This window comes from Hippocampus zosterae, chromosome 7, assembly GCF_025434085.1.
Source record: "Hippocampus zosterae strain Florida chromosome 7, ASM2543408v3, whole genome shotgun sequence".
Classification (NCBI taxonomy): domain Eukaryota; kingdom Metazoa; phylum Chordata; class Actinopteri; order Syngnathiformes; family Syngnathidae; genus Hippocampus; species Hippocampus zosterae.
The window spans coordinates 3,509,461-3,536,361 of record NC_067457.1 but is presented as its reverse complement, the minus strand read 5'-3'; the positions used below and the strand labels follow the sequence as shown (position 1 = coordinate 3,536,361).

At 50.3% G+C, this 26,901-nt stretch overlaps 4 protein-coding genes across 16 annotated transcripts; 2 read left to right on the top strand and 2 right to left on the bottom strand.

The window, feature by feature from the left end:
• Positions 1 to 238: 238 nt before the first annotated feature.
• LOC127604557 (transcription factor COE3-like) lies at positions 239 to 9,698 on the bottom strand. 11 transcript variants are annotated; one of them, XM_052071709.1, is made up of 16 exons: positions 6,853 to 8,815; positions 5,771 to 5,927; positions 5,615 to 5,678; positions 5,479 to 5,534; positions 5,023 to 5,096; positions 4,868 to 4,936; positions 4,220 to 4,301; positions 3,823 to 3,940; positions 2,869 to 3,002; positions 2,677 to 2,803; positions 2,522 to 2,610; positions 1,596 to 1,661; positions 1,366 to 1,528; positions 1,116 to 1,304; positions 874 to 1,038; positions 239 to 662 (listed from the first exon to the last, which is right to left on the bottom strand). In XM_052071709.1, exons 1-16 carry the CDS (start codon positions 6,972 to 6,974, stop codon positions 631 to 633), a joined length of 1,707 nt encoding a protein of 568 aa, XP_051927669.1. In that variant the 5' UTR covers positions 6,975 to 8,815; the 3' UTR covers positions 239 to 630. The 11 variants fall into 11 exon arrangements, 1 of the variants encoding a protein (XP_051927669.1); XR_007963355.1 differs by lacking the exon at positions 239 to 662 and adding exons at positions 8,976 to 9,267; positions 9,552 to 9,698 and having other exon boundaries at positions 882 to 1,038; positions 1,116 to 1,528; positions 6,853 to 8,384; XR_007963354.1 differs by lacking the exon at positions 239 to 662 and adding exons at positions 8,979 to 9,267; positions 9,552 to 9,698 and having other exon boundaries at positions 882 to 1,038; positions 1,116 to 1,528; positions 6,853 to 8,384.
• Positions 9,547 to 15,121, top strand: LOC127604541 (rho GTPase-activating protein SYDE1). Its single transcript, XM_052071673.1, has 14 exons — positions 9,547 to 9,688; positions 10,359 to 10,588; positions 10,670 to 11,009; positions 11,086 to 11,376; positions 11,463 to 11,625; positions 11,720 to 11,883; positions 11,954 to 12,028; positions 12,098 to 12,186; positions 12,334 to 12,471; positions 12,560 to 12,686; positions 12,836 to 13,011; positions 13,078 to 13,333; positions 13,519 to 13,788; positions 13,970 to 15,121. Exons 1-14 carry the CDS (start codon positions 9,604 to 9,606, stop codon positions 14,149 to 14,151), a joined length of 2,586 nt encoding a protein of 861 aa, XP_051927633.1. The 5' UTR covers positions 9,547 to 9,603; the 3' UTR covers positions 14,152 to 15,121.
• A 113-nt stretch (positions 15,122 to 15,234) lies between these two features.
• On the bottom strand, positions 15,235 to 19,805 carry si:ch1073-416j23.1 (rac GTPase-activating protein 1; the record flags this gene model as incomplete). Its single annotated transcript, XM_052072367.1, is given in 16 exon segments — positions 15,235 to 15,551; positions 15,655 to 15,757; positions 15,844 to 15,976; positions 16,266 to 16,371; positions 16,454 to 16,652; positions 16,716 to 16,811; positions 16,884 to 17,063; positions 17,065 to 17,213; positions 17,320 to 17,452; positions 17,563 to 17,661; positions 17,865 to 17,918; positions 17,983 to 18,055; positions 18,132 to 18,271; positions 18,356 to 18,558; positions 18,637 to 18,731; positions 19,693 to 19,805. Coding segments are annotated over 16 exon segments (1,974 nt in total), but the record flags the coding sequence as incomplete, so codon positions are not given.
• A 447-nt stretch (positions 19,806 to 20,252) lies between these two features.
• On the top strand, positions 20,253 to 26,484 carry jakmip3 (Janus kinase and microtubule interacting protein 3). Of its 3 annotated transcripts, none has more exons than XM_052071676.1 (22): positions 20,253 to 20,389; positions 21,128 to 21,291; positions 21,374 to 21,616; positions 21,898 to 22,062; positions 22,229 to 22,393; positions 22,635 to 22,748; positions 23,087 to 23,242; positions 23,318 to 23,455; positions 23,681 to 23,716; positions 23,795 to 23,866; positions 23,972 to 24,076; positions 24,255 to 24,383; positions 24,474 to 24,557; positions 24,646 to 24,708; positions 24,793 to 24,891; positions 24,961 to 25,059; positions 25,131 to 25,190; positions 25,330 to 25,395; positions 25,463 to 25,531; positions 25,620 to 25,697; positions 25,755 to 25,988; positions 26,066 to 26,484. In XM_052071676.1, the coding sequence occupies exons 2-22, from the start codon at positions 21,175 to 21,177 to the stop codon at positions 26,180 to 26,182; spliced, it is 2,409 nt and encodes an 802-aa protein (XP_051927636.1). In that variant the 5' UTR covers positions 20,253 to 20,389; positions 21,128 to 21,174; the 3' UTR covers positions 26,183 to 26,484. The 3 variants fall into 3 exon arrangements, with proteins under 3 accessions (XP_051927636.1, XP_051927635.1, XP_051927634.1); XM_052071675.1 differs by having other exon boundaries at positions 21,823 to 22,062; positions 25,131 to 25,184; XM_052071674.1 differs by having other exon boundaries at positions 21,823 to 22,062.
• Positions 26,485 to 26,901: the final 417 nt, after the last annotated feature.

The window sequence follows — 26,901 nt, the reverse complement described above, 5'->3', positions numbered from 1 at the left end:
GTAGTTTGACGCAGAGGATTAAAAAAAAGCGCCTGCGAATATTGTTATGTCTGCCAACATGTGCTGATGCATCTTATTAAATTCTTTTTATTATTAAATTAATTCTCTCAAAGGTTTGAAAAACTGCAACAATTCCCTTCATTAGCCCGCCTATGGTATTTTGCATTGTATGTTAGCATTTTCTGTGTGTGCGTGTAGTTATACAAGGTTGTATCAATGTCAGATGAGTTACTTGGGCTGTAAATTAAATTTTTGTTTTATTCTGCATGAGGCATAAATAACATCAAGTCACAACTCCACAATTAAAACCACAAAACTTTGACACGTTTCTTTTTGCTCCGGATAGAAGACTATGCGCGCACGCACACACTCTACGGCCGATGAAAATGACTTGTTGATGAAGCACGTTAAGGAAACATTACAGTGACACTTGACACAGCAGGTGCAGGAGGTTGGGGGAGGGGGGGGGCTTCATCAGAAAAGGTTGTTGAAAACGTTGCCGTCATGACATCACGCTTTCCGCACAGAGGCTGCGCGCGGACAAACGCACGGCTGCTTCGTCGGGGTCGGCCGCTCATCGTCGCCGGCTCGCCTCCTCACTCGGACGCTTCCTCGCTCGCCGTTGGTCTTCTACATGGGCGGTGCCACCAGGCCCGACATGGCTGCACAATGGCAAGCACAAATTGGCTCCAGCTTCACAAACGTGGACCAAAACGCTCAAGCCGCGGTGGGTAAAATTCAGTCCAAAAATGTGGGTTCTCCGAATACGCCATCATTCTGACACATTTTCAGTAACATGCTCGAATGCTGAAACGCACACATGCACGATAGTGGACAGGAAGTATGCATGCGTGCTTTTGCAACGGGGGTCACCTTGCAGTCCGGCGTTGACGCCGCAGTTGTTGGTCGGCGTTGGCGAGGAGGCGGGCCTAACCACAGGAGCGAAGGCGCTCTTGGCTTTTATGCTGGCAGAGAAGGCGAACACGCCGTGGGCGGAGCTACAGTTCGACACCGCCATGGTGGGACTGGTCGCCACAACTGACACAGCAAAGAGAAAAATATGACGGGGGGTGCCGGTCCTGGTCGGTGGCGGACCTCAACAGACGTCTACTTACTGCCGTAGGGGGAGTTGGCGGAGGAGCCGTTGAGGAAGTTGGGCGAAGAGGCCGCCCCGAGGTTGGGCATGCTCGAGTTGGCGTAGGCGTTGAGGCTGCTGCTGACGGTGTTGCCGTAGTTAGTCTGCTGGGGGGTGGAAGTCGGGGCGTATCCTCTGGGCGACTGCTGGCCGTTGCGAGTGTATCCGCCTGCCACGCGAAGGAGCGCTCAGTGTCCACGGAAGGTCTCGGGGACCCGGCAGGGACTGACCTTGAGTGCTGTCGTTGACATTGACCGCCAGCTGGCCACCGAAGGAGTTGACTCCCATCATGCCGTGGGAAGTCGCGTTTGACAGCGCCGGGATCTGCCCGTGGTTACGCGGCACGCTGTAGAGGGCCTCGGCGATGTCCGTCGCTCGCTTCAGGATCATCTCCTGCGCAAGAACGGGACCGTGAAAATATGTGCGAGTGCGAGTGTGCGTGTGAGCGCGCGAGGGTCACCTGGTTGCTAGGAGGCATCCCATACAATGCTTCCACCATGTCAGCGGCTCGCTTTAGTAACACTTCCTGTGGGGCAGGAAGTGACATCACCGGCATGAATCCAACTTTTGGAATACACGCACAAAATATATTCACGAAAATTATGATTATTTAAAAAAAAAAGACATTTCGACATCTCTTTACACAAAAAAACAATTCAAAAGTGTGTGTGTCTGTGTGTGTGTGTGAAGGCCAATCTCCTTTCTTGCCACATGACTGCACTCACTGATTTCCTGATTTGACTGTTTCAACAGTTCTTGTTTGCTGTTGGACTTAAACACACACACACACACACACATACACACACACACAGTGTATTGAATCATCTTGTCTGTGTGGAGAATTAAATGTCTTTCTGTGTTTGTTGATTTGTGTACCCGTCAACTTGGACGACATCGCGCACGCAGCCAGCCTGTGACTGGCCCTTGTTAAGCCGAGCGCTCCCGTGCCGGCGATGCGTTGCAAAAGCTACGGCGGCGCCGATTGCCCCCTGGCAGGTGTCAAAGCGCAAAACATGGCACAGCGCCGCTTCCTCATCAGCGAGTGGATGAGAAGGTGCGATGACATCATAATGCTGGGCCCCTCTCTCTTGACATCCAGAAAGTTTTGTCCGCAAAGTGACGCCACAATCAAGAGCTGCACTCCCTCATGAGCTCAAAGCAGACAATCACGTGACTCATTTAACGCCACGCTCGTGCAAAATAAATGGTGGCACGTGTTGCCCACGTGCGCGCACAGGCGCATGCACAAACATGCTCAGTCAATCATGTCAAACAGAAAATAGAGTGACAATTGTTCTTCAATCATCGTTCGTTCCGCTCGGCTGCTCAGCGCGGCGATAGGCATCAGCTTCGCAGGCTGCGCGCGCGTGTGCGTGCGTTGGTTACCTTGGGCAGCCTCTCCGGGTCTCCAGGGTGACGAGGAATGACCTTCTGTAACCTCTGGAAGCCGTAGTCGATGGTGGGCTCGTTCAAGGCTGATGAAGAGAAAGTTTGCTAAATTCCAAAGGCCGTCCAAACGCCGCAAGCCGTCGGCGCCTTACCCGTGTAGATGAAGCGTCCGGGAGCCCCTTTGCAGAAGTGCTTGGACTTGTACGACAAGGTGACCTCCACCACTCCGGGGATGTGTCGGGGGGGAGTTTGCACACGGATGGCGTGCGGCGTGATGAGCTGGACCGGGGGAACGCTCGTTAGTTCGGAGCCGCGTGCCGACAAATGTGCGCAACTTGGCTCACCTCGCTCCACACCAGCATGCTCCCGAAGACCACCTGAAGGCCGTCGAAGAAGTTTTCTCCGATGAGGATGACGGTGGCGCCGCCCGTCGTCCAGCCCTCGCTGGGACTCACGGCCTTGATGCACGGGCACGCTGCTGAGGGACAAAAAAAAAGTTCTGTTCACTTTGGCCTCTTCCGACGGGTTTGACGTCACTCACACTTATGTTACTTCTAAAGGCTACCTCATGTTCTTATCAGAGCAACTGCACATTAATTAAGAGTGAAATAAAAGCAGTGTGTGTGCGTTCCATCGGCTCGTGCGGAGAACAAAGGCGGAAAGGAGTTCATTGAACAGACGCACGGGCTTCTTCGGCCCTCCTCTTCAGCTTTCGGCAATAAAACTCGACGGGACGAGTGACTAGACGGAAGAATCCGACATCCGACACGAGTCAAGTGTGCGGATGACTTGCAGGTTGTCAAGTCTTTCATCTTTTAGCTCTCGAACGAGGAAAGAGCGTGATTGAAGCATTCGAAGCGACTAGATTGGGCGGGGGGGATTAATAAGGGGGTGGTGTCGCCATGGTTACCATCTTTAATTAGGATGGCTATTAAAGAGGCTGAACGGCCAGCGTGCGCACACACACACAGACACGCACACAGACTCCTCTCCGGGGACGGCGGGGAGGCTTCAGCACTTCTTCAATGAGCAAATGAAGACGATTTTAGTTCGTCAGGCTCTTCCCAACGTGGGCACGTTCCGCGTCGACACACTTCCTGTTTGCTCACAGACGCACAAACGGTCCTCCATCTTACCGACTTCGGAGCGGATGGGATGGCGCGGCCCGATGCTAACATGAGCTCACCGTACCCGACGTACCGACATCGCTCGTGACCATAAAAAGGAAGACGAAAGTGACATTCGGGGGCGGGGGTGGTCCTTGTGAGTCCCGATGAGATTCCCCGCTTTCGATGTACCTTCAGACGGGTCCAATCTCCGAGCTCGGCGGCCGTGTTTGGAGTTGTTGTGCACAAACATGTTGTCCGAGACGGCGAGGACATGCCCGTCCACGGTGAGCGTCGTGGACACCACCACCTGCAAATTCCCCAGGTGACCAATCACTTGTTAGATTCGAGGCTACTTCAAGAGTTGCGTTAGGTAGATACAAAGCGATACCCTCACTCTAATGTTAGGGTACATTTCACATCACTATCAGTGTAAAAAAGCCGCTAAGGACCCGAGACGAGGTAAAATTAAGCTAGTGGGCGTCTTCGGGGGAGGAGGAAGGTCATGTCACTTTGCATTTCGGCCTGAAATGCTCCCACACACATTTTTAATTTATCATTTTTTTTGTTCCGGGTGTGTGCACATCACCTGAAACCTCCGCATGTCTCTCGGGTTTCCGGCATTTTTCAGACAATTCTGGTTGCACTTGAGGAAGAACTTGAGGAAGAACCTTCAAACAGACACACATCGGCGACCTCAGCGACTTTCATTCGGTTCAGAAGAGCAGAGAAATACGAAACAAACGGCCACGGCAAACATCGGCGCTCTCATTTATGATTGGAGATCTTTTATTTTGAAAGGACATCAGACAAAGTGTATCAAAACAAATGTGTAAAAGTGAAGCGAGTGCCGAAGCGGTTTGTGCACGGGTTGGACATGCAGCCAAAATCGCAGGTGAAGCTTGCGGCAAAAAAACTCTGGGAAAGGAACAGATATGCCCCCCCCCTGCCCCCTCCCTCAAGAAGGAAAGGATGAGATTAATAGTACGGGTGGGAAAAGGGGAGCTGCTCAGATTCCTCTAGGGAGAGGGGAGGGATTCAAATAAGAGGTAGGAGGAAGAACATTCCGCTTTGCTTTCGCATCCCACTCGGAGGACCAAAAGCGCTTCCCTCGCTTTGGACAAACAATCAATGTGCCACCAATCACGTGAGCAGGGAGCTTTGTGCGATATCACAACCTTGACACAAACGCATGTTCACGAGCCAGTTCAAGAGCAGCACTCGCGCGCTTGGCTACCTGTCGATGACGACCGGGTCAGAGGGCGTCTCGTTTCTGTTTCCGCAGCTCTTCTTATCGCAGCAGCGACTGTTGGGGGGAAAAAAAAGAAGCGGCAATCTTGTCAGCGCTTGCCAGACGGAACGTCAACTGAAATCCAATCGCGGCCGGCCTACCTGCACATGATCTCGTGGGTCAGCAGGACACGGCACATCTCCGGATTCTTGTCCTGACCTTCATAGACGATCGCCTGACACGAACACGGCACGTTTGACACCATGTTGCCGGCGGCCGCAACGTCGAGCGCAAAACGGGACCGGCGCGGCGGGACGGGAGAGGCGACCGTGGCTGGTCGCGAATGCTGCGGATGCCGAGATTTTCAAACCGCCTAAAATTTGGTCACGTCAGGCACGACGCGGATGAGAAACCTCGTCGGTCGCAGTCAAACTCAATCTGACAGGATGTACGGAACATGAAAAACTCGGGAGCCTGTCTGGGAAGAGAGCTTCATTCCAATCCGCCAAGGCCACAAACGTGCGTTCCTTCTTGGAAAATCTTTACAGAACGCGACAAACGCGTGGGACCCCAATAGAATAATAGAATAGTGAACTGATTGATAATCAATAGCTCACCTGTTTGGTCAGGGAATCAATGAGTCGAATGTAGAGGTCCTGTTCCGTCCGCACTCCTACGCAGGCGCACACATGCATGCACAGTGTTTATAGAGCAGCGGCATCCGGGCTGCGCCGACATGCAAATGGAACGCACCGTTGCTGTAGAGCAGCTGCAGTTTATAATGAATTCCGTTGTTGGTTTTTTCTGCGGTGGGTTCCTGTGAGACAAAAGTCAAGAAAAAGGCGTCACGGTGGCGAGCAAAGCGATTGAGGAGCATCTCGTCGGAGTCGGAGCGCGGCGGCGCCTCACCTTCTCTTTCTCCACAAAGTCCACGTAGGCAGTGCGCTCGATTTCCACGGGCTGACCTTGGCGGTCGTACAGCGCCAGCACGAAATGGAAGAAGTTGGACTTTCTCAGATTGGACGGCGGCTGCTTCTCAAAGTGGGCTCGTGCTAAGCCCACCCCACTGACGCGCACACACACATACAAAATACATTAAAACGGGGCACAAGTGCAGAATTTCCCTACTTTTTTTTAAACATCCGAATGGTTACATTTTCTGATTCAAAATTGATGACAGCATATTTCTGACTGATAAAATAAATCAATCTAATAACACAAGTGAAAATTGTGGTAAAAACTAAAACAATCCATATTTAATTTTTCAGTTGCATTCTCTTGGAAGCCACCCCCACCCTCCAAAAAATGCAAACGATGATGGATTTCATTCATTCAAGGCAAAAGAAGTCGCAGATGTTCATTGTGAACAAGAACGAAAATGAGGACAATGATAAACATAAATTAAATTGTCCCTGCATGTAAAAAGAGACAAATTGCGTTGCTTTTTATTTGGAGCAAAATGAAAAGTTGAAGCTGATTCAATATTTGTTTTTTTTCCATCTAACAATAATATTGTCATTTATGTGATGATATTAAAAGACGCTGTTATTTGCTGCTTCAACAAAATAGATCTCGTCTGCAAAAATCAAATGTGATTCATGACAATAATGATGACAAATAATCTTAATCATGATATTGATACTAACAAAATAGAAACCCATTTTCATCATACCGATTTAAAAAAAAATTGATTTTACATCGAGTGGGTTCAGGATGAAGCGGATTCTGAATTTTGCTCTGAAAAGCGACGAACAGAACAAACAAATCAAGTGTGAACGTGAGGAATTAGTTGTGGCATTTTGAAGATTTGACCATCTCCAACAAAACTATTTTTAAGCTTCCAAGTTGGATCTTTGACCTCCCTTTCACTCCGAGTGACAAAAAAGCGGATGGGATGCGATGTTGAAAGCGGGCAAGAAGGAATAAAGGATGGCGTGGGCCTGCGGGGACTTGCGGGTCCCGCAATCCCTTGATGCCGCGGATTATTTTACCTCTGAGCGGCGGCGTTGGCGTCAAGCACGGCGCTCGAATGCATCCACGAGCGAACCGCCAACGGCTCCTCCTTCAGACTCGCCGTGGAGCCGCGCGGGATCCCATCTTGAATCCCGAACATCCCTCAAGACCCACAACCCGGACCTGGATCGAGAAGAAGCAGATGGAGAGCAAGCGGAAGGAAGAATGTCCCGCAGGAAAACTCAAGCAATGGTCTTCAATCGTTTCTTCTGGAAGTTGGCAAAAGTGCCCCAGAGGCCGAGGAAAAATGTTGTGCCGCCTTGCCGGGATACTTTTATTTTTGTTTTTGCTTTTTCACGTTTCGAAGCCGACCGTGAGAGGAAATTTAATCGGGGAATTCAGAAGCGAAAGAAAATCCTCAGAGGGGGGGAGAAAAAAAAAATCGCAGAATTGCACGAAAGCAAAGACTTGCCCCCCCACCCCTGTTTTCCCTAAAGACAAGGCGAGGTGAAGAGGAGGGCGAGGAAGAGGACGGCGCGATGATGAGAAGGCAAAGAACTCTCAGCCCCGCGGCCCCACAGGACCCGACGCCAAAACCCCAAAACCCCACGACTGTGACGGCACGGCAGAGGGGGCGGGGACTGCCCTTATAAGGACGGGCCAAGTGATGGAGAGAGAGCCGGTCGACCAACCGCAGAGCACCGCACACCTTCATTCCTCCGGATCTTCCGCCCCCTTCCCCCAGCCGTCAAATGGTCTCCCCAAGAACAAGAAGAAGAGAAGCAGATGAAGATTCTTTTCTTCCACAAGAGTGCACCGCAGCACGAAATAAAAAGTGTGAACGTGTGTGCAGGTGCCTACGTGTGTGTTGGCTTGAACAAAGTCACCAAGACTGATGAAGATGGCAACTGAGGAAGAGAACAAGATGGACGCCCTCTAGTGGAACGTAGAAGGGAGCAGGGAGATTCTTTGAATTTCTCACGAGTTTCAGCTTCCAAGTGGCGTGTCTGAAAAAGGCACTCAAGCACAATTCATTTTCTCACATTTTTATACTCGTTTGTCATGTTGGAACGAATCACCTTGAGCCTTTGTCAAGGTTAACGGGACTACGAGCGGCTCCAAGTGGCAGTCAGCGTTGGCACAAACCTTTGGGCGTCTGCTAGAAAGCAAAAGAAAAAATGTCAGCAAAAGCCTACTGGAACATCAGAAATACATTTGGCACTTTAAGCCATTTCATAAAAGGCGTTTAATGGAACTGACTTAAATCTCAATCCAAAGGTCAGCAAATAATAATATTTGGGTTGGTTCTCAAAAACGTCATTCAATTCATCTGGATGGCCAAGAATTCACCTTCGGCTGCATGCTCGTCGGCTCTGCGAGAGTCCAAAATGTCCTTGTCCTCATCAGGACTCTGGTTGCGACAAACTAAACCTGATGCAACTATCATGCTAATGCTAATTGGCATTTCGAGAAACACTGAGGCCTTCCCCCGTTTTCGCTTTTCTTGTCTCAAGATTGACTTGGCTCGAAGGGTCCACTCAGCTCCAGGTTTTCTGGACTCTGTCACCATCTAACGGACAAAAAGGGAGTTGCATCACCAAAGGACATTGAAATTCAGACAAATTGCAACAGAAGCTTGTGAGATGTGATAGTGTCGTCTACCCCTGTTCAAGTTTAGTACTCGGGGACAGTTTTCAGGTATTTGTACTTTCTACACTCGTCAAAATACGTTCCAACCAAACAAGATGCCAATCCAGCGAGGGGTCGGCAATTGCATTTATTACTCGATTGGGATTTGGGGGTCTTACATATGTGGGGTTAAAAAAACAAACCAAAAAACGTTAACGGGCTACCAACAATGACGACGACGTAACAGATTCCCAGAAGCCAGATATCCGCCATCCATGGCCGCCTAAAAGTGAATTGTTTGTTGTCAGCCCAACGAATGATTTGTGGCAAACGTATTAAGTTTTGTGCGAAAGAGGCGTTTAAAAAAAAAATCAGTTGTCAATTTTGGCAAAGGAATGACAACACATTGTTTTCATAACAGTTGAGCCAACACTAGCCATGTGATGCTTTTTTTCTTCCCAGTATGAGGACCCCCCCCCCCCGCTCCTTTTGACACGAATGTCTGTATCTTGACTTGCATGAGTACTTTTACCACCTACGGCCGTCTGCTACTCCACAAGCACTTGACGTTGACCTTGACATGTGCTTCAGGTCAGACTCGTGAGCATGGAGCCAGGTCATACATACACAAAGGAAGCAAAAAAGGCAAGCACACGCCCAAAAGACAGCGGAGTCCACGTGAGCATGTAGCCATGACGACTGGCCATCACAACAGCGCACGTGCACATCGTGGCATTACCTCAGTACAGGCGTCACCCAACGTATTGCGCTGCTCTCATCACAAGCAACTTTCCATGACTTGTTGTCCACTTGAGTTCTTGGGCCTGGAGAAGAAAATTCAGACTGCAATTCCCATGAGCCTCCAACAGCCCACGGACCCCAAGCCCCCGCCTCCACTCAACCGCCCACAGCCCACCTCCCCCCCCCCCCCCCAGTCCGCAGCTGTGTATTGAGGAGAGTGGGAGGAGGAAATGGAAGTGGAAGGGGGGCAGGGGGGTGTTTGGGAAAGAATGTGTGGAATTCATTTCCTGTTCTGTAGCTCGGAGAGTTTGATAGACGACGAGTGAGGAGACATGAAGGAGTGAAGGAATGCTTGAATTTTCACTACCTTCTCTCCGCAAAAACAGCTCAGGGAGCGGACGGACGCCCGGCAGCCAGCCATGGCCCAGCCTCTGCTCAAGAGAACTTTCTCCCGGCTGCAAGGCAAGAACCGATCCCGCAGGAAGACGGAGCCTCAAGCCAACGGTGAGCATCGCAAGCGCGCTCTTCCACTTCCTCGTCCAGAATTAGGTCTGTTGTGCTCTTGCCTCCTAAGACTTCGTGACAGTCAGATGGGGAAATAAAGCAGCCATCTTTAACGGCGTATAAGTGAGCACTTGTGAAGAACCGCCGTGCGTCTTCGCATCCGACTGAGTCAAGTTAGGAGTGCGTTACAATCAGAGCAACTGTTTGAGGCGACGATCAAGTGATTGAAAACCAAATCTCGCTTAGTGAAGCATGAACAGTGCCGCATGTGCGGTAATAAAGTAAATGGAATACAGGGCAACTGAGCACTTCCTGTCAATGCGCATGTGTGTGTGTTCTTCCTGTTTATCTGTGGGGTGTCACAGGAGGGAAGAATTTGATAGATTAGCCCGAATAGCCCCGTGAAGCTCGCTGTCTGTCTGTAAGTGACCGTGTGTGCATCAGAGTGGTGAATAGTGAATAGAGGCAGTGTGTTTGCTGGACAACACAGAGACTTCATTCACACACACACACTCACACATTGATCCCACCTCCTTTTACATTTGCACAAAGTGATTCTTGTCCGGGACGAGGCCAACACCCAGAGGCCGCATGCGGCCGTCACGTCACCGGTCCAAGCGTCGACATCTGAACGTATGTCTTGGTAACCGCCCACCTGTTTTTGCTGCAGATGTCACAGTTCGATCCGACGTCGTGCTCCACAACTCCAGCCCTCCTTTGCCGGCAATGACGAGCAAGTCCACGGAGGTACCGGCAGACCACAAACCTCCTTCTCTCAGCCACGTGACCGGCGCGGCGAAGCAGCAGCACTGGGTTTGGGAAGGATCAGAAGCTCCGCGGGCACCTCAAACCGTTGATGTGGAAAGAAATTCAGAGGCGACAAAGTTCACGGAGGATAAGGTAAATGTCAACAGAGGGGCCCGTCACAAAAAGCATGACAGGTTAAACGGTACATCCTTGTTTTGCACTTCAACGCTGTAGGTGCCCCCTCAGCTAGCAGGCGGCGCCACTCATCCAAACCCAACAGTTGGCGGCAAGCTGTACCTGCAAAGCTTGGATCGCAGCAGTCGCGACTGGGTGCTTTCCTCTGGAAAGTCCAACACTTCAGACGAGGCCTGCGGCTTGTGGCGGGAAAGCGCAGGCGACATTTGGTACAACCCCATCCCGGAGGAGGAAGATCCGGCTGGACAATTGTGGCTGAGGAGGGAGCTGAGCTCCGCTCGAGTAGAGAGAAAAGCACAACCGGGACACGCTCGGAAAGACGGACCTTCTATGGATACGGTCGGCCACCATGCCGATGACTTAACTGCAGAAAGCTCAGGTAAGAAGACTCGGCTTCTGTTGATTCTTCTTTTTTTGGGCTGTCTAAAGATAGCCCGCGTGTCTCCTTCGAGCAGACTCTCAGCCCGCCTTGCCAAAGAAAGGGGGTGTGATTGACAGACTGAGGTCTCCCGGCGCCGTGAGGAAACTCTCCCTAAAGATGAGGAAACTTCCAGAACTCAGACGCAAAATCAGTCTACGCTCCTCCCGTGTGGCACAAGGAAGCGACAGAGCAGGAGGAGGCGATGAAAGCGCGACAAAGAATGCCTCCGACCACAATGTAATAAGTCGATACCACCTGGATAGCTCCGCCCCTCCCGCCTTGCCCTCGCGGCGGTCATCGAGAGTACGCTCAGCCAGTAAAGGAGGTCAAGCAGCTCAGCACTCACCTTACTGGTTGCTGACTCGCAACTAAAAAAATAAAAATGTCTTCTCTCGGCACAAATCTCTTTAGGTTACCTTAGTGACGGAGACTCGCCTGAACTGCTGCCACGGCAACCGGCCGATTTGGGTTCTTTCCCGCTGTACGCGGGCTCCGAGGCTTCTTCACGATGCGGCCGGCGTGTCACCGGTTTACTGACCGTTCACCTTCTGGGCCTGGACCAGATGAAGACAAAGTAAGCAGAAAAATTAGAGCCCGCGTACAAACATGCAGCACGAGGCCCTTACGACGGTCACAATTGATGAGCGCCGATTTCCGTCTTTGACCAGGTCAGACGAAAGCAATGAGATTTTTCTGGCAATTCAGATTGATGGAATCACTCGAGCCAGGACTTCACTCCTTCACCTTCAAGGCCACAGCGTTTCTTTAAACCACACTTTCCACCTGGAGCTGGAGAGAGCATCTCAACTACGCGTGGTGGTCCTCAGGCCAGGTAGGACCGCTTCGGCCTCGACCGTCGGCGCCCCCTCAGCGCTCGTGACCGTCTTCGTTTGACCAAGCAGCTCAGCCAGAATTGGACCAGATCAGGAACAAAGTTTGCTGCGTGGGCGGAGTCACGATTCCACCGCTCTTTAAAGGTGCCGTAGTGTAACAGCAAATCATTTTGATCGGCGAGGTGCGATTGTAATTATTGACGCATCCATCAGGAAGTCGCAGTCAGCAGCTGTGTGTCAAGCTGGAACCCCGAGGCCTCCTTTATATCAAAATGTCACTGCGGGAACAATGGGACATACAGGTAGAAGCATAGAAACAAATTCAACATGAACACCAGCGAGTTGTCTATTAATGTTTTAACCTTTGATGTAACGCCGTCTCTCTCTCTCTCTGTCTCTCACGCCGATCAATCACACGCAACGGCGCAATCGATTTGGATTCTTTTCAGTTTGGCAGCTCCTCAAATGCGCCTGCGAATGTGTTTGGGGTCGAACTACGCCGCCTTGTGGAAGAGGAAGGATCTGCCTACGCAGTCCCTCTGCTCATCCAGAAGACTGTGGCAGAGATTGAACGGCGAGGACTGAAGGTAGCGCTTCAGCCCTTCGCGGGAGCGGATGGGGCGGGATGACAAATGTCAGAGGTGTTGTCATTTGTGACCGCCGCTGTCGTTTCAGGCTGTGGGTCTGTACAGACTGTGCGGTTCTGCAGCAGTGAAGAAGGAGCTCAGGGATTGGTTTGAGAGCAACAGTTCGGCCGTTTGCCTGGGAGAGGATCTCTATCCGGACATCAACGTCATTACAGGTGACGGTAGAGTGAGATTCTTTGCGCTCGAGTCAATCACATCTTGAAGTCGCCGAGAAAACGCCATCTTAAAAAAAACAACAACAACAACAACAACAACATTTAAAGCCGAAAAAGCACATTGAGTTGAACGAGTTGTACTTGGACAGGAATACTAAAAGACTACCTGCGGGAGCTTCCGTCGTCGCTCATCACAGCCACTTTGTACAAAGCGGTGACGGAAGCTATGATTCGACGGCCCCCGCCCGTCCCACCGGCGAGTCCTGACCTCCAGTTAGCCGAGAACACCGTGGCGCTGCTTTCCTGTCTGCCGGCAGCAGAGAGGGTGAGACAGCAGGATGACATTTCCCGATTGAGCCAGCGCGCCGCTTTGACCCTCTCTCTTTTCTAGGCCACTTTGACTCTCCTGCTCGACCATCTCAGCCTGGTGGCGTACTTCAGCTCTTGCAACAGGATGACGCACCAAAACCTGGCCGTCTGTTTTGGCCCCGTGCTCCTCAAACAGACACAGGAGGCTTGGAGCGGGGGCCGGGCAAAAGGAGGGCCAATAACAGAGAAGGCCTTGTGTCCAGGGGAGGATTCAGCGAGTGCGGTTGATTTCAAGCGCCACATTGAGGCCTTGCACTACCTGCTGCAGCTGTGGCCTGGTGAGAGGAGGAATCAAGAATTTGCTATGCGATACGTTCGGTGCCCCGACCGGTCTAAGCACGCTGTTGTGATTAATTCAAGGAGGCTGACAAAGCCCGTGACCTTTGACTCGACTTCCCGCTTTCAGAAGACGGGTTTGCAGCGCTCGCGACCACTATTTGACAGTCATGGCTTTCCTCCACAGTGCCGACCCACCGAATCCCAGCTGACGACGATGGCTCTGATATCTCCCCTCCTCCCTCCCCCAACCTGACCCATCAGAGCCCAGACCGTCCCATTTTGGAGGAGGAAGAAGAGGTGGTGGTGTCGCGGCGAGGCCGAGACGGTGTGGCCCGCCTGGACAGTCCACCCCCTATCAACCGCTATGCCGGTGACTGGAGCGTCTGCGGGCAACAGCTTGTATGTGGACAGGAAGCCGATTACGACGAGGTGGCGGGGAGTGAAAGCGACCAAGGTAAAGTGTTACTTTTGAACGTCTTGAAGCGTCTCTTTTGGTCTAGTACCTCACTCAAGGCAAACATTTTGCATGTCCAAGCTGCAGCTGGGAAGCGCTCGCACTTCTCAAGAGTCACGTGAAACGCTTCAAATGAAGCATGGCTGCTTTTGGTTGATCCGATTTTTGTGTGCCATCGCAGGGGGCGAAGATGACGGAGAGAATAAAGAAGCGTGGTTCCCAGGAGGCAGCCGAGCGGTCTATGTGGAGGACGTCCTGGACTTTGACGCTCCGTTTAACTGCCGACTCAGCCTGAAGGATTTTGACCGCCTGATTAGCGACCTGGACCGAGAGCTCGCCAAACACATCAACATTTGCATGTAGATGCTGAGGAGGAACCGTAGCTCCAAAACAAAAGCTGAAAAAAAGCTCCACGCTCATTGGAGAATGCATCGATTGCCCGACAAGGAAACAAATTCTCAAACGAGCCAACTGTTGACTTTTTTTTTTTTTGCACTGTTCAAGCCATACATAAAACTGCACTCAGATTAATGGATTTTCTATATTGGGGAAATTCATCTTCGTTTAAAGATGCCTTATGAGCCCCAAAAAGAAAAAAAAAATCATTTTGTTTAAAACCGTATGTGATAGGATTTCCCATACGATGTCACAGAGCAAAAAGCAACTCCCGAGTGTCAGTTGGATTTCTTTTGACTCTTGTGGTTGTGCTCACCTCAGTATTGAAGGTAGCAAGTTGGACTGTTGCCAAACAGTGTTCACGGTACCAAGTTGACAGATGCTGATCAGCATTGACGGTACCAAAAGGTGTGACTTATGCACCAGACTGAGCACACCCTGATGTGTCAGTATTAATGTGTTTTTGCACAATTTCACAATGCACTTGTTTTTTTTTACATTTTCTTTCTAATAACCAAAGTATGTACAGCAGCTTGTCTGTCCCCAAAATAAAACTCATCACTTTTCTCTCACACCGAGTGCGAGCCTTTCGGCCACAGCAGGTGAAGTGCCAAATTCTGAAGGAGTTACGATTAATGCCTCGAATACTGAGATGAAACCCTAAAATTGCTCTTACGGAGCCGCTGGCCGCTCTTCAGGAAAGTCCAGTCTCCCGAGCGTGATGCCAATTTTGCTTAATGTTTGTTGGAATATTTCTCGAAGTCAAAGTGAGATGAAAAATGGTCTGCCTTTTCCTTACCCCAAGGGAAAATTACCTTACAGGCGACCTCCAGACACCTTTCCGAAGCATTTTGCGAAGGCCAACAACCAATCCTCAGAGAACTTCCAGAAAGAAGAATTCCAAAGTTGGCACAAGAATCCCCAAAGGCTCGGGGGGGGAGGGGGGGGGGGGGGGAAACCAAAATATATAAAACATCCAACTTAGCATCAGCAGCAACATAATTACTATGCAACAGTTTATATAAAAACAAAGAACAGCTTCATGCTTGGCCGGTTTAATATATTTCATTTAATCTTTATTTCTCACAAACAAAATACACATTCAAAGGATACTCAATTGCTACGAAAGGTGGATGAAGAATGTCTCAGGTGGGGGACGGAAAAAACCTGCCCGGCGTGGCAGCTCCACTGCTGAAGGAAGCATTTTTTCTTTTAGAAATAAAATCATCAGAACACAATCAGACTTTTTTTCCCTTTTTTTTTTAAACCTTACTTTCCCAAGTTCCGAGCGCGACTTCGCATGGACGTCCTGGCAGGCACGTCGTGGTGGTTCAGCTCGGGAGACGTTAGCGGGTCAAAGAAAGGAGCTGAAAGCCAACAAATGAAGACCGTCGGAAAGCAGAAATAATTTGCCCTTTTGACATCCTGAATTCAATGTGGTGTCAGAACACGTGAAATGCTTTGGCATACCCAGTCCTTCACCCTGGTTGCTGCGTTTATGAGAAGAGGCTCCTTGGGCGCCGAGGACACGCTTCCAGTAGTCTTCAGGGACTGACAAGAAGTGACAAATAACCTGACAAAGATAAGAAATTACTTCAACAAAATGTCAAACGTGTGTAAGCGTGTACGCGGCATCAAATGGGCCAAAATGCCGCTGACCTTCGGCTGAATATTTGTGTCACGCATGATTGTTGACGGCGATGGTTCCGACAGTGCGTGTCCCACCAGGGTGGGTCCAAAAACTCTGGATAAATTATTCTGGTCCATCTGACACGGAGGACTACGCATCACCCTGAAACACAAGGACAGTGATGGTTCCGTACTGGCATGTTGACGTCGTCATCTGGACCAGAAGAGCCGACCGCGGTTTGGGGGACGCCTTGCTGATTTAAAGACTGTATTGGTCTAGGAGCACGGCACTCAACTGCCTGTACTCTTGGATTGCAGTGATGCTCGATTTTGCGTTTCTGTACAAAAATACGTCTGCATATTCTTTAGAGGCCTTCTTAAAAGTGTGTGGGGGATGGGGGGGGGGGGGGGGACACAAAAAGAGTCTCAATTGAATGAAACAGACAAATTACTTGTGGAGATGAAGCATGAGGAAGGCCAGCGTGTCTCTGTTGGGCTTGGGCAGCTGCGCGATGGCCCGAAATATGGCGGCTGACCTTTCTTGTTCGTTGCTCATCTCTGGCAAGACGCAGGGGGTCACACGTTACGTTGTGGCGTCGCGAACCAACGCCGCGGCGAGCGGATGAGGCCGCCGGCGTACCTGAAGCTGCCATGAAGTTGCGGTGGAGCTTGAAAGTGACCAGCGGTTCTTTCAGCTTCCTCAGGAAGTCTTTGAGGACACCGCAAACCACGTGGATGTCCGAAACGTCACTCAGTTGGAGCTGCGTTTTACCACCCATGAAGCGATCGCGCAACTCCTTGACCTGACGCTCGCCGCCAGGAACTCTGTAGAGGCCTCGCTGAAAGCAGAAACAAGAGTCTGGACTGACTGGACTCCAACAGACCAACAGCGCCGAGCTCACCTCCTGTAAGCCTCTCCTTTCGATTTCTTTCACGCACTTGACGACGAGCGCAGGAATGCTGGGATGGCTCGCGGGAGCAAAACCCTCCAGTGAGACCTGAGGAGCAGAGAGATGAACGCAACTGCTACTATTCCCCAATTTGCGGCAAAACCTTTGAAAGATTCCAACCATGTGCGCCGCACGTGTGGATGCGGTGGGGGCACAGGCCTCGCTCCATTTCTGTTTGCACTCTGGATGAGAAACAATGCGACAGCCTCTGCACTTGAGCGCAATCTTGCCAAAGCGGATCCTCTTGCCGCAAGGCAAACACATCTCAGGCCGGATCACCTGGCGAAGGAAGGCGAGAGGGCAGGTTGTGATGGTGGCGCAAGTTGAACTTTTTAAACAGGAAACCGGAGGAGTCTCGCACCGTCTTAGAGAGAAAGTCGTGCTTGGGACATGTTTCCATCTGCACATGAGCTGCATTGGGATCACTCGGAAAGCCCACAGACGTTTGATCTGCACAATGACAACCAATCATGAAAACAATTAAACGGACCCGATTCATGGCCTTCCACAGCCGAGGGGTCATCGCGCAAGGTCATGAAACTTTCTGACCACCGACCTCTGCCACTGTCAGGAAGAGCAGATTCCTGCGCGGGCTCTTCAGGTCTCTCCTGGGTGATTTCGGCCACCGTGTGAACAGGACCTCCAGTTTCGGGGGTCATCACTAATTCCTGCACGATGGTCTCCACCACCTCAGATGAAAACAAGTCAAAACCTTCCCATTCAGATTCTGACAACTCGAGACCGTCCGAAGCTTCTCAGTCATTGGAAAGACTGAAGAATGCGTTTTAAAACTCCTCACCTTCTCCACAGTTTCCCGCCCCAGCGTCTCAGGAGAAACATTCCCACTTTGCCCTGGCTTTCCGAGCGCAGCAGAAATCGTCACGCCCATCGACGAACGCTACAGAACCAGCAGAATATCAACTTTGGAAGCACAAGAATGTCCACGCGCGAGTGCCCGAGGTGCAGTGATTCCCAAAAGCTACGCCACAGGAAATGATTTCACTTTTGGGGGTGTGTGCCGTGGGCTTTTTCTAATGCAGAAAAAAAAAGTGCCTTGGATCATAAGGTTCAGAAACATTCTGCTCGTGAACGCTAGCTTACCCTCCTCTCTCGTGCTCGTGACCTCAGAGGTTTCAGCAACGTTGTGTCCAGGTCCTGAAAAACAACCAAAGCTCAAAGTGAACAACCTTCAATTCTCTCTGGGGAACAATGACCTCACCATGTCCTCATCCGTCCGATCGTAGCTGATGTCCGAGTGCGAGAAGAAGGACGACTCGTCGATGGCTGACAACCTGGAGCACGGACAGTTCGGTAAACGCGACGAGCTAAAGGCTACGAGTGACGCTCGTCCTTCCGGCTGACTTTTACCGTTTGCTGCTGCGGTGCGCGGTCTTATTTGCACCTTTGTGATCAAACGTGGCCAAAAGGGATTTCTGCTCCTCGTTCAAACATGCGCTGGCTTTACTGTCCTGAACCAAGATGTCGCACATGAGCTGCATCTGCCTTTGCTGTCCACATAAAATACAGGACGGCTGTGAAGCTAGCATTCCAGCTGCCGGAGACGGCTCGCCGCGGCTGCGTTGCGGACTCACCAGGTACTGATAATCGGCTTCCATCTTGTAACGTCTCCTCATCTCCACATCAAGCTGGTTGCGGGCGTGCTTGAGTTGAACCTCCAGCCCAGCTTTGGCCACGTCCGACTTCACCAGGAGCTCCTTGTACTTCTTCAGCTCCGTCTCTGCGTGCAGCCATTGCTTTCTGACGGCCTCAAAGTTTTTCACCACCTCAATGAACTCTGGGAGCCAACAAAGGATCAGCGTCACCATCACGGAAGACATTTTTGTTTGGTTGATGTGGTCATTTTCAGTCTCACCAAGTTCAATGTTCATTGCATTTTCCTCCATTGCAATTCGTTGGTTGAAGAAAGCCAGCAGCTCCTCCATGATAAGTCGAGACTCTCCCATCCCTCTGCAACATGGCGCACAGTCTTTTTGTCCAGGTGTTATCCTTTTTTTGGGCACCCGTTTCTGCCTGGACTGGTTCAGGATGCATGGTTTAAATTTAGGGGGAGAAAGCCTGAACTTTTTTGGGAGATGAAATCTTTTGAACTTCTGTGTTTTTAAATTTGTAGGCAGCCCGGTAGTCCAGTGGTTAGCACGTCGGCTTCACAGTGCAGAGGTACCGGGTTCGATTCCAGCTCCGGCCTCCCTGTATGGAGTTTGCATGTTCTCCCCGGGCCTGCGTGGGTTTTCTCCGGGTGCTCCGGTTTCCTCCCACATTCCAAAAACATGCGTGGCAGGCTGATTAAACGCTCTAAATTGTCCCTAGGTGTGAGTGTGAGTGCGCATGGTTGTTCGTGTCTGTGTGCCCTGCGATTGGCTGGCAACTGATTCAGGGTGTCCCCTGCCTACTGCCCGAAGACGGCTGGGATAGGCTCCAGCACCCCCGCGACCCTAGTGAGGATCAGGCGGCTCGGATATGAATGAATGAAATGAATGTTTTTAAATTCGTGTTCAAATGAAGGAAATGAAATCATTTTCATTTCAACATCAGTTACGTTCCGTTCTACGTTTGCAGACTCATCAAGACGTATCAAGTAAAGTGGTGCACAGGCAAAAAATGCACGGCAACCACTCCTCTGGAGAGTAGGGTGCAAAGAAAGAAACGCGATGGGTCAATAACAACACACAAACTGTACGGAAAAATAGTGAAGGAAAATGTGAAGAACCAAGCTGAAAGCAATCATCCTTTTGCTTGAAAAATAAAGTGCTCACCGTGACCTCACGGGGAACAAACTAAGAGCCTCCGCTCAACTTTTGCAGAACACACGATCGTTGATACTTGCTTGCGTCATTTGAACCAAACGCTGCAACTCCACTTGACGACGAGAACTGTTGCAAGACAAACAAGATTCTCAGAATCAACTCACATTTTGCAGGCGAAGGAAGTGAAGCGGGTTTTGCCTCCGACGCGGCTTTCCCGGTGCGAACTCGCTGTCACGTCGCCGTGGCAGTGACGTATTTTTGCGCAGGTGGACCAAGTTGACGTTTATTTAGCGAGTAATTTGAAAAATCTCACCGTCTATTTTTTGAAAAGCAAAACAACTAAGAGTCATGCATTTGATGAAACGTGCAATCGATGTTTTGACTGGCAAATACGTTCGAACGAACTTGTAGACTAAATGCTACAGAGCATTTTTCCATCATGCTACAAGGTTTTGACCTGCGCGTTTGTGAGTAAAAATAAATAAATACCTCCCACAGTTCCTCGGTGTATGTTCTCAGTAAAAAATACACAAAAACCTGCCCGTCTGAGTGGGCCTAAGAAACATGCACAATACAAAATAAAAAATAAAAAATGACTTTTTCTGCAAAAGCGATGAATGTCCACTTGGGGGAGCCATTTGTCAGGATGATTACGTCGAGGCACACGTCATCACATCTGAGGATGCTGGGACTCGGAACTTGACGACGACGAGGAGGAGGAGGAAGAGGGAGGGAAAGATGACAGCAGCCGCAGAAGAGTACCGACTCCCAAACACGCGCAAACCATCAGCTGATAGCTAACCGCTACGTGCACGCACACGCTCATTTGTACGTACTGCTGGAAGGTGGCTCAGAAGTACAGTAGGTGACAAATCATATGCACAGCAGCTTTGTACCAATTGCTGCCTACCGCCTTGACGGAAGGAAGCTAACACGCACGCGCGCGCGCGCACATACACGCAATGCACTGTCCCAGGTTTCCTCTTGGACGGTGAGTAACGCGAACGCGTGTTTGTGTATGCGTGCGCGCGCACGCGTTCATCTGTGTGCAATTGAATGTCATGTCATGTCATCTGTAGCATGTTGATGGAGTTACCATGGAAACACTTGTACCAAATCTTCTGGACTTATTAGTTGTTTTACTGTAAACGGAAGCTAAACCCCAACATGTTTAAAGCAACAACACAATATATGTTTCTTCATAATATACCGTTCCACCAAAATGGTGCCATTTGCGTCCCCAGGCATCTATATGAAAATACATCTTTGAGATGCTCAGCTGAAATTTGTTCAGTGACTGCAAAACCAGCTACAACTTTAACAAAGTGCTGCCCGTCAATAGTCAATTAAAATAAAACAAAAAAGCCTTTTATTGTTACGGTATGGTCCAGATGCAAGGTTCTGAAAACATAAAAAAAACACCAAAAAATGAAGTGATAACAACAAGCACATACGGCTGGCTACATGCAGGATAAAAGTTGAACCCGAGTCCAGTTCCATGCCAGCGGAAAGCAGCTTCACGCAGATGCACTTTACCGTCGTCGTCTTGCTCAAGATGTTGAATCTTCCAGCGTTGTATTGCGTGTTTACGCTCTCCAGGTACCAATGTGATCTCTGACTGACAACGAGCAAGACTGCAGTAAGAGATGTCCAAACGAGTTCCAGGAGGGCGGGCCCCCATGGGCACCGTGCAAACCGCCGATGACGAGCTGAGAGCCAAACTGATCGGCGTCCAGTTAGAACTTCAGCATGAGAAGAGCAAGGTGGAGTCATCAACAGACACGGCGTGTGTGTGTGTGTGTGTCAAGTCGTCCTGATGCAGATGAGACGTGTCTGTGATGTCAGGTTAGCCGTCTGGAGAGAGAGAGGAGTCAGGAACTGCGGGAGGAGCACCACCGCGCCACCGTCGCCATGACGGAACTCAAAAGCAAACTCCACGAGGAGAAGCAGAAAGAGTTAGCCGTCACCAGGGAATCGTTGCTACGGCAACATGAGATGGAGCTGATGAGAGTGATCAAAATCAAAGATGGGGAAATCCAACGGCTGAACGGTTTGGTCCTAACCCTGAGGGACAGCTCCATGGATAAGGTGATCCAGCTGATCCACATCTGAAGTTCTCCACGCTCACCCGTCCATCTCGTCCAACTTTGTTCCGAATGATCTGTGCAGTGGGTTGTACATCTCCGCCACAGTTTTTTTTTTTTTTTTTTGGTACATGTTGCCAGTAACGGCCATACTATGAGCATCACTGTCATCTGCGGTCTGATCCAGTGTGCCTTGTTGACGTTCATCAGGTGAGGAGTGCTTTGCTGGCAGAGGTGGAGGAGACACGGAAGACTTGGGAGACTGAGCGATCTCGCCTCCAGCAGGAGCTTCAGGATCAACGTGGGGCAAAGAGGAGTGCAGAAGAAGCTCTGGCAGTGGCCCACCAGGCCTGCCAGTCCCGAATAGCCGAGCTCCGATCCGCTCATCACCAGCACCAGGACGAACTGAGCAGAACCAAGCGAGACTGCGAGAGGGAGATCCGTCGACTGGTAGGTCTGATTTTCATATCGGATGCGTCGTGTCCATCAGAGGGCTACGCCTGGCGGGGCTGCGTCTTGCTTTTAGGATATTCCGACTCTTTTGCCACAATGCTGGCAAAACAAACAAACAAACAAACTGTGTGCCCAACGAAGCGCTACTTGTTTGTATGTCCAGATGGACGAGATCAAACTGAAGGACAGAGCGGTTAGTGTTTTGGATAAAGCCCTGGGGCTGCAGGCTGGCCACGCCCACCGCCTTCAGCTGCAGACTCAGGCTGCCGAGCAGCAAATCGCAGCCCTGAGGGATGCCCAAAGGGCGGGTCTTAACTACCCTGGAAATGTTGGTAACACCACCACTAACAATCCTCTTCTTATCATAAACCCCACCTCCGCTTGTGCCCACCAGTCTCACCAAAACGGTGTGATCCTGACCTCATCCCGCATCTCCAGCATGCACATTCAATCCCGTCAGGATCAAACAATCGTTGTTGTCCCGCAATTCTGTGCCGTCGTCATCGCTCACTGCGATAATTTCCTCCCAAAAAAAATTAAGGGACGTTTGTCTGCGTGTGTGCGTCAAGTCTCAGGAGGACCGAGACACGCGAAGGTTTCAACTGAAAATCGCTGAGCTCAGCGCGGTCATCAGGAAGCTGGAGGATCGAAACGCCCTGTTGTCTGAAGAACGCAACGAACTGGTAATTCATTGGTGACATTTATTCTGCATGGACAAAAAGTATGAACGGCATAGCTTCCCTGGGCTTCCTCGTAGCAGTTTCTGGTGGAGCCATACTGAAGGCTAATTTAGCACAAAAAAGTGAGCTACATATTGAGCGAGCAACCTTCAAGTGGCGTGAGGGGAAAAAAAACCCCGCTTGAAGAATAAAATTTCTTCAGCCCGTGGACATGGACCGGTTAGTTTTGGTCGTAGGCGGATTTCTTTGTGAACAGGGTCGTTGGTGAACAGATGAATCCGCGGCTTGTCTGCATCTTTCACATCCTGTGCGTTGCGTTTCCTGTTCGGTGGGACGTGCAGCTGAAGCGTCTGAGAGAAACGGAGAGTCAGTTTCTTCCTCTTCTGGACAAAAACAAACGTCTGAGCAGGAAGAACGAGGAGCTGTCACTCGTGCTGTGTCGCCTTGAAAACAAACTGCGCTTTGTCACGCAAGAGAACATGGAGATGGCAACCATGGTAATTCTTGAGCGTCCTGTAACATGAAAAGCTGACATCTGATCACAGAAAAGTTGCGTTTGTCGCCATCCACAGAGAAGGCCAAGTTCGCTCAACGACCTGGACCGCAGCAACTCTGGTGGTTACCATGGTTACTGCCAGGAGGACAGTGAAATGGAGTTTCTGCGGCTTCAAGTTCTGGAGCAGCAGCACATCATAGATGACTTGTCCAAGGTCCTTCAACGACTTGATATACAGCTCCACGATTATTCACACATTCTCGCTGACCGACCATAAATCTTTGATAACCCAATTTCGGAAAATATGTCGCTTTTTTTTTTTTTTTTTTTTTTTTTTTAAACGGTTGGAACCGCCGCTTACTGGCGCGCGACTTTCCCTGATGAATATTGTAAAATATTCGCCACCGACACTTTCACAGTATATCCAAATGTTTTTCAGGCTCTGGAAACGGGAGGTTACGTCAAAAATGTCATTGTGAGTTCTGTTGCGTCGCAACAATGTTGACACCGAAACATGCAAACAATCTCCAACCGCAAGTATTTCTGTCAACAGGAAAGAGATTTATTATTACGATACAGACGCCAAGAATCACTTAGGAGGAAACGCACGGTGAGGTCCTGCAGGGTGAGTCAACTTTCTGCTTGTTGAGTTGTTGGGTTGCAATTTAATTTTGTTCGCCGCGCATGAGACAACAGATGACGAGAGATTTTCGCCCGTGCACGTCCGCAGGTCATAGAAACGTTTTATGGCTACGACGAAGACGTGTCGGTGGACTCTGATGGATCATCCTTGTCTTTTCACACCGACAAAACCCCCGACACGGAACCAGAAGAGGTACCCGCTTGTATATTACGTTTTTAACAATGGCAGATAACGGAGCTTTGTCGTAAAATGTTCCTCTTCAGCCACACGTTAAGTCTCGTGTTTTAAGCGGCGTTGACAAGTCAGCGGTTTGTGTTAGAAGTGGTTTATTACCGGTCGGACTGATTCTGGCAGTAGTGTCGTGTCGCAGGTGTGTGTTCGTGAGGAGGCGGAGCTTCGATACCGCCAGTTGACGCAGGAATATCAAGCGCTGCAGCGAGCCTACGCTCTGCTAACGGAGACGAGCGGAGGAAACTATGACGCCGAGAAGGAGATCAAGGTGACGTCGCCCTTTCTCGCTACCTCCACGTTACAGCTTCCTTTTTTTTTTCCCCCCATAGAAAGGTCAATACTAATTCCTCCTTTGCAGACCAGAGAACAACTGATGGCTGAAATCAGCCAATATCAAACCAGAGTCACTGATCTGGAGTCGGCACTGAAACAACAAGGACTGGTACGCTGGCATGCCCAGTCGTGCTATGCGGGATCGTGCGTTTCACGTTGTCCCAGGAGGATTATTTACAATGACCATCATCTTCTAGGATGTGGCGTGGGTGGAGGAGAAGCAGTTGTTGTATCAGAGGAACCAGCAGTTGGTAGAAAAGGTGACCCAGTGGGGGCAGGGGAGGGAGTAAACAACATCACAAAATCCCTGCTAGCTCCTGAAGATGATGTCCTCCATTTTTCAGGTGAGGGAGATGGAAGCGGAAGAAGTGCTTCTGAAAAACGACATCCAGGACATCAGGGACCAAAACGAACTCCTTGAGTTCCGAATTTTAGAGCTGGAGGTGATAACTAAGACTCGGACAACAAGCTTGACACTTGATGACGTGTGACAAATGCTCGTTTGTGTTCAGGAGAGGGAGTGGCGCTCCCCCGTCATGAAATTTCACCAAGTCCATTTCCCAGACTGCCTCAGTCCATTGCAGATCTACTGCGAAGCGGAGGGCGTGGCGGTACGTAAACGCATCCCCTTCCCACTGCTTTTTCCACACGAGAGCTGCAGTCAGCTTGTCTGTTTCTCCAGGACATCGTGATCAGTGATCTGATGAAGAAGTTGGACATCCTCGGCGATAACGCCGTAAGTGTATGTTGAAACTTATTCCGTATCCGCTGAACCGATTCCGTCCTCCACTCTGTGTGGACTCGTTTTGCTCAACACGTGACTTTTGTCAGGCTTGTGGGTATAAACTGACAGAAGCTTGTGCATGTCTGCTCACACGCAGAATCTTACCAATGAGGAGCAGGTGGTTGTGATTCACGCCAGGACTGTTCTCACCCTGGCCGAGAAGGTAACGAGCGCGTGCGCGCACGATCTGATCGGGTGATAGCGGCAGGCTAATGACATCCCTTTGTCAGTGGTTGGAATCCATCGAGGTGACCAAGTCGGCGCTTCAGCAGAAGATGCTGGACATCGAAAGCGAGAAGGTAAGACGGGCGACATCAGCCAAGAGAAACCGCAGCGATGTACCTTGATGACCTTGAACCACGTGCGTGCTTCCGTGCGCACGGGTAGGATTTGTTCTGCAAGCAGAAGGGCTACCTGGATGAAGAGCTGGACTTCAGGAAGCGTTCCATGGATCAGGCTCACAAGGTAAGCCGCCCTCAAATCTTCCGGGTGGACGGCTGATGGACGAGGATTGTCGCGCAGAGAATCCTGGAGCTGGAGGCCATGCTGTACGAGGCACTAAGACAGCAGGAACGGTCCAGAACGGACGGAGAAAAGGTGAGCGACGGTCGTCTGAACGACGTGCTGACGGACGACCAGAGGGAGGGGCTGAGGAGCGCCATGGACCAATGGAAACGAGCCATGATGTGCGAGTTGAGGGAGCGAGACGCTCAGATCCTCAAAGAGAGGATGGATCTCCTGCAGGTCACGCAACAGGTAAGAGGCGGAAACGACAGGGCGCTCCGCAGATCCTTGCTGTGCTTCGTCATCAACTTCCCATGTGTCCGACGTAGCGGAACAAAGAGTTGGAGCAGATCATCGAAGCTCAGAAGCGACAAATCAAAGAATTGGAGGAGAAGTTTCTCTTTCTCTTTTTATTCTTCTCGTTGGCCTTCATTCTGTGGTCCTAAGGTCCTCTGGTGAGTTCAAGTTGCATCAAATAAGCCAAGTTGACATTTGAACGGGGAACATTTGCTCTCGTTGCTTTGCTCCGTTTGCTTTTTCTTGTCTGATGTGCAGTTTGTCAACTTTCTTGAAATTGAATTTTGGTCCGAGAGAAGACGTCTTCACAGCCGATGGAAAACTTTGGTCCGAGGGTGTCATCTTGCTCGAGGACACCGCAGCCGTTGGTCCGGGGAATGTTGGGGATGGATGGTCCATTTCCGCATCCTCCTTTGCTCTTGAGGAAGCTGACATTTCTTTTTTTTGCCCACATACTCCGCTGCCAGTCGACAAATCCAACCACCAGGGCAGGAACAAACAAAACAAATGTGGGTGCAACCAACTTAAGCGTGGAAACATTCAGCTTTGGGTCTGGCGCCCTGCAACTGAACACTCAGTCACCCCGAGAGCAGCTGACCTCAACGTCCCACAACACCTGCGTGCTGATTTCCACAGCAGGCGATGAAGATTTCTACTGCCTTTTGTCTCAGATGTCAAAAAGAACTATTTTACCCATCTGTAGAAATATGTTGTGGACATTGTTTTAAAAGGTGCAAAATAAAAGCGTAAGAGAACAGCACTCGCAAAATCAGTTTTTGTTTTCTTCTAAACGTCTGCCGAGTTGAACATTTTTTGAGTTTAAAAAACGCAACTGTAATCCTGAAAAGCGCGGATGTGTATGGACGGC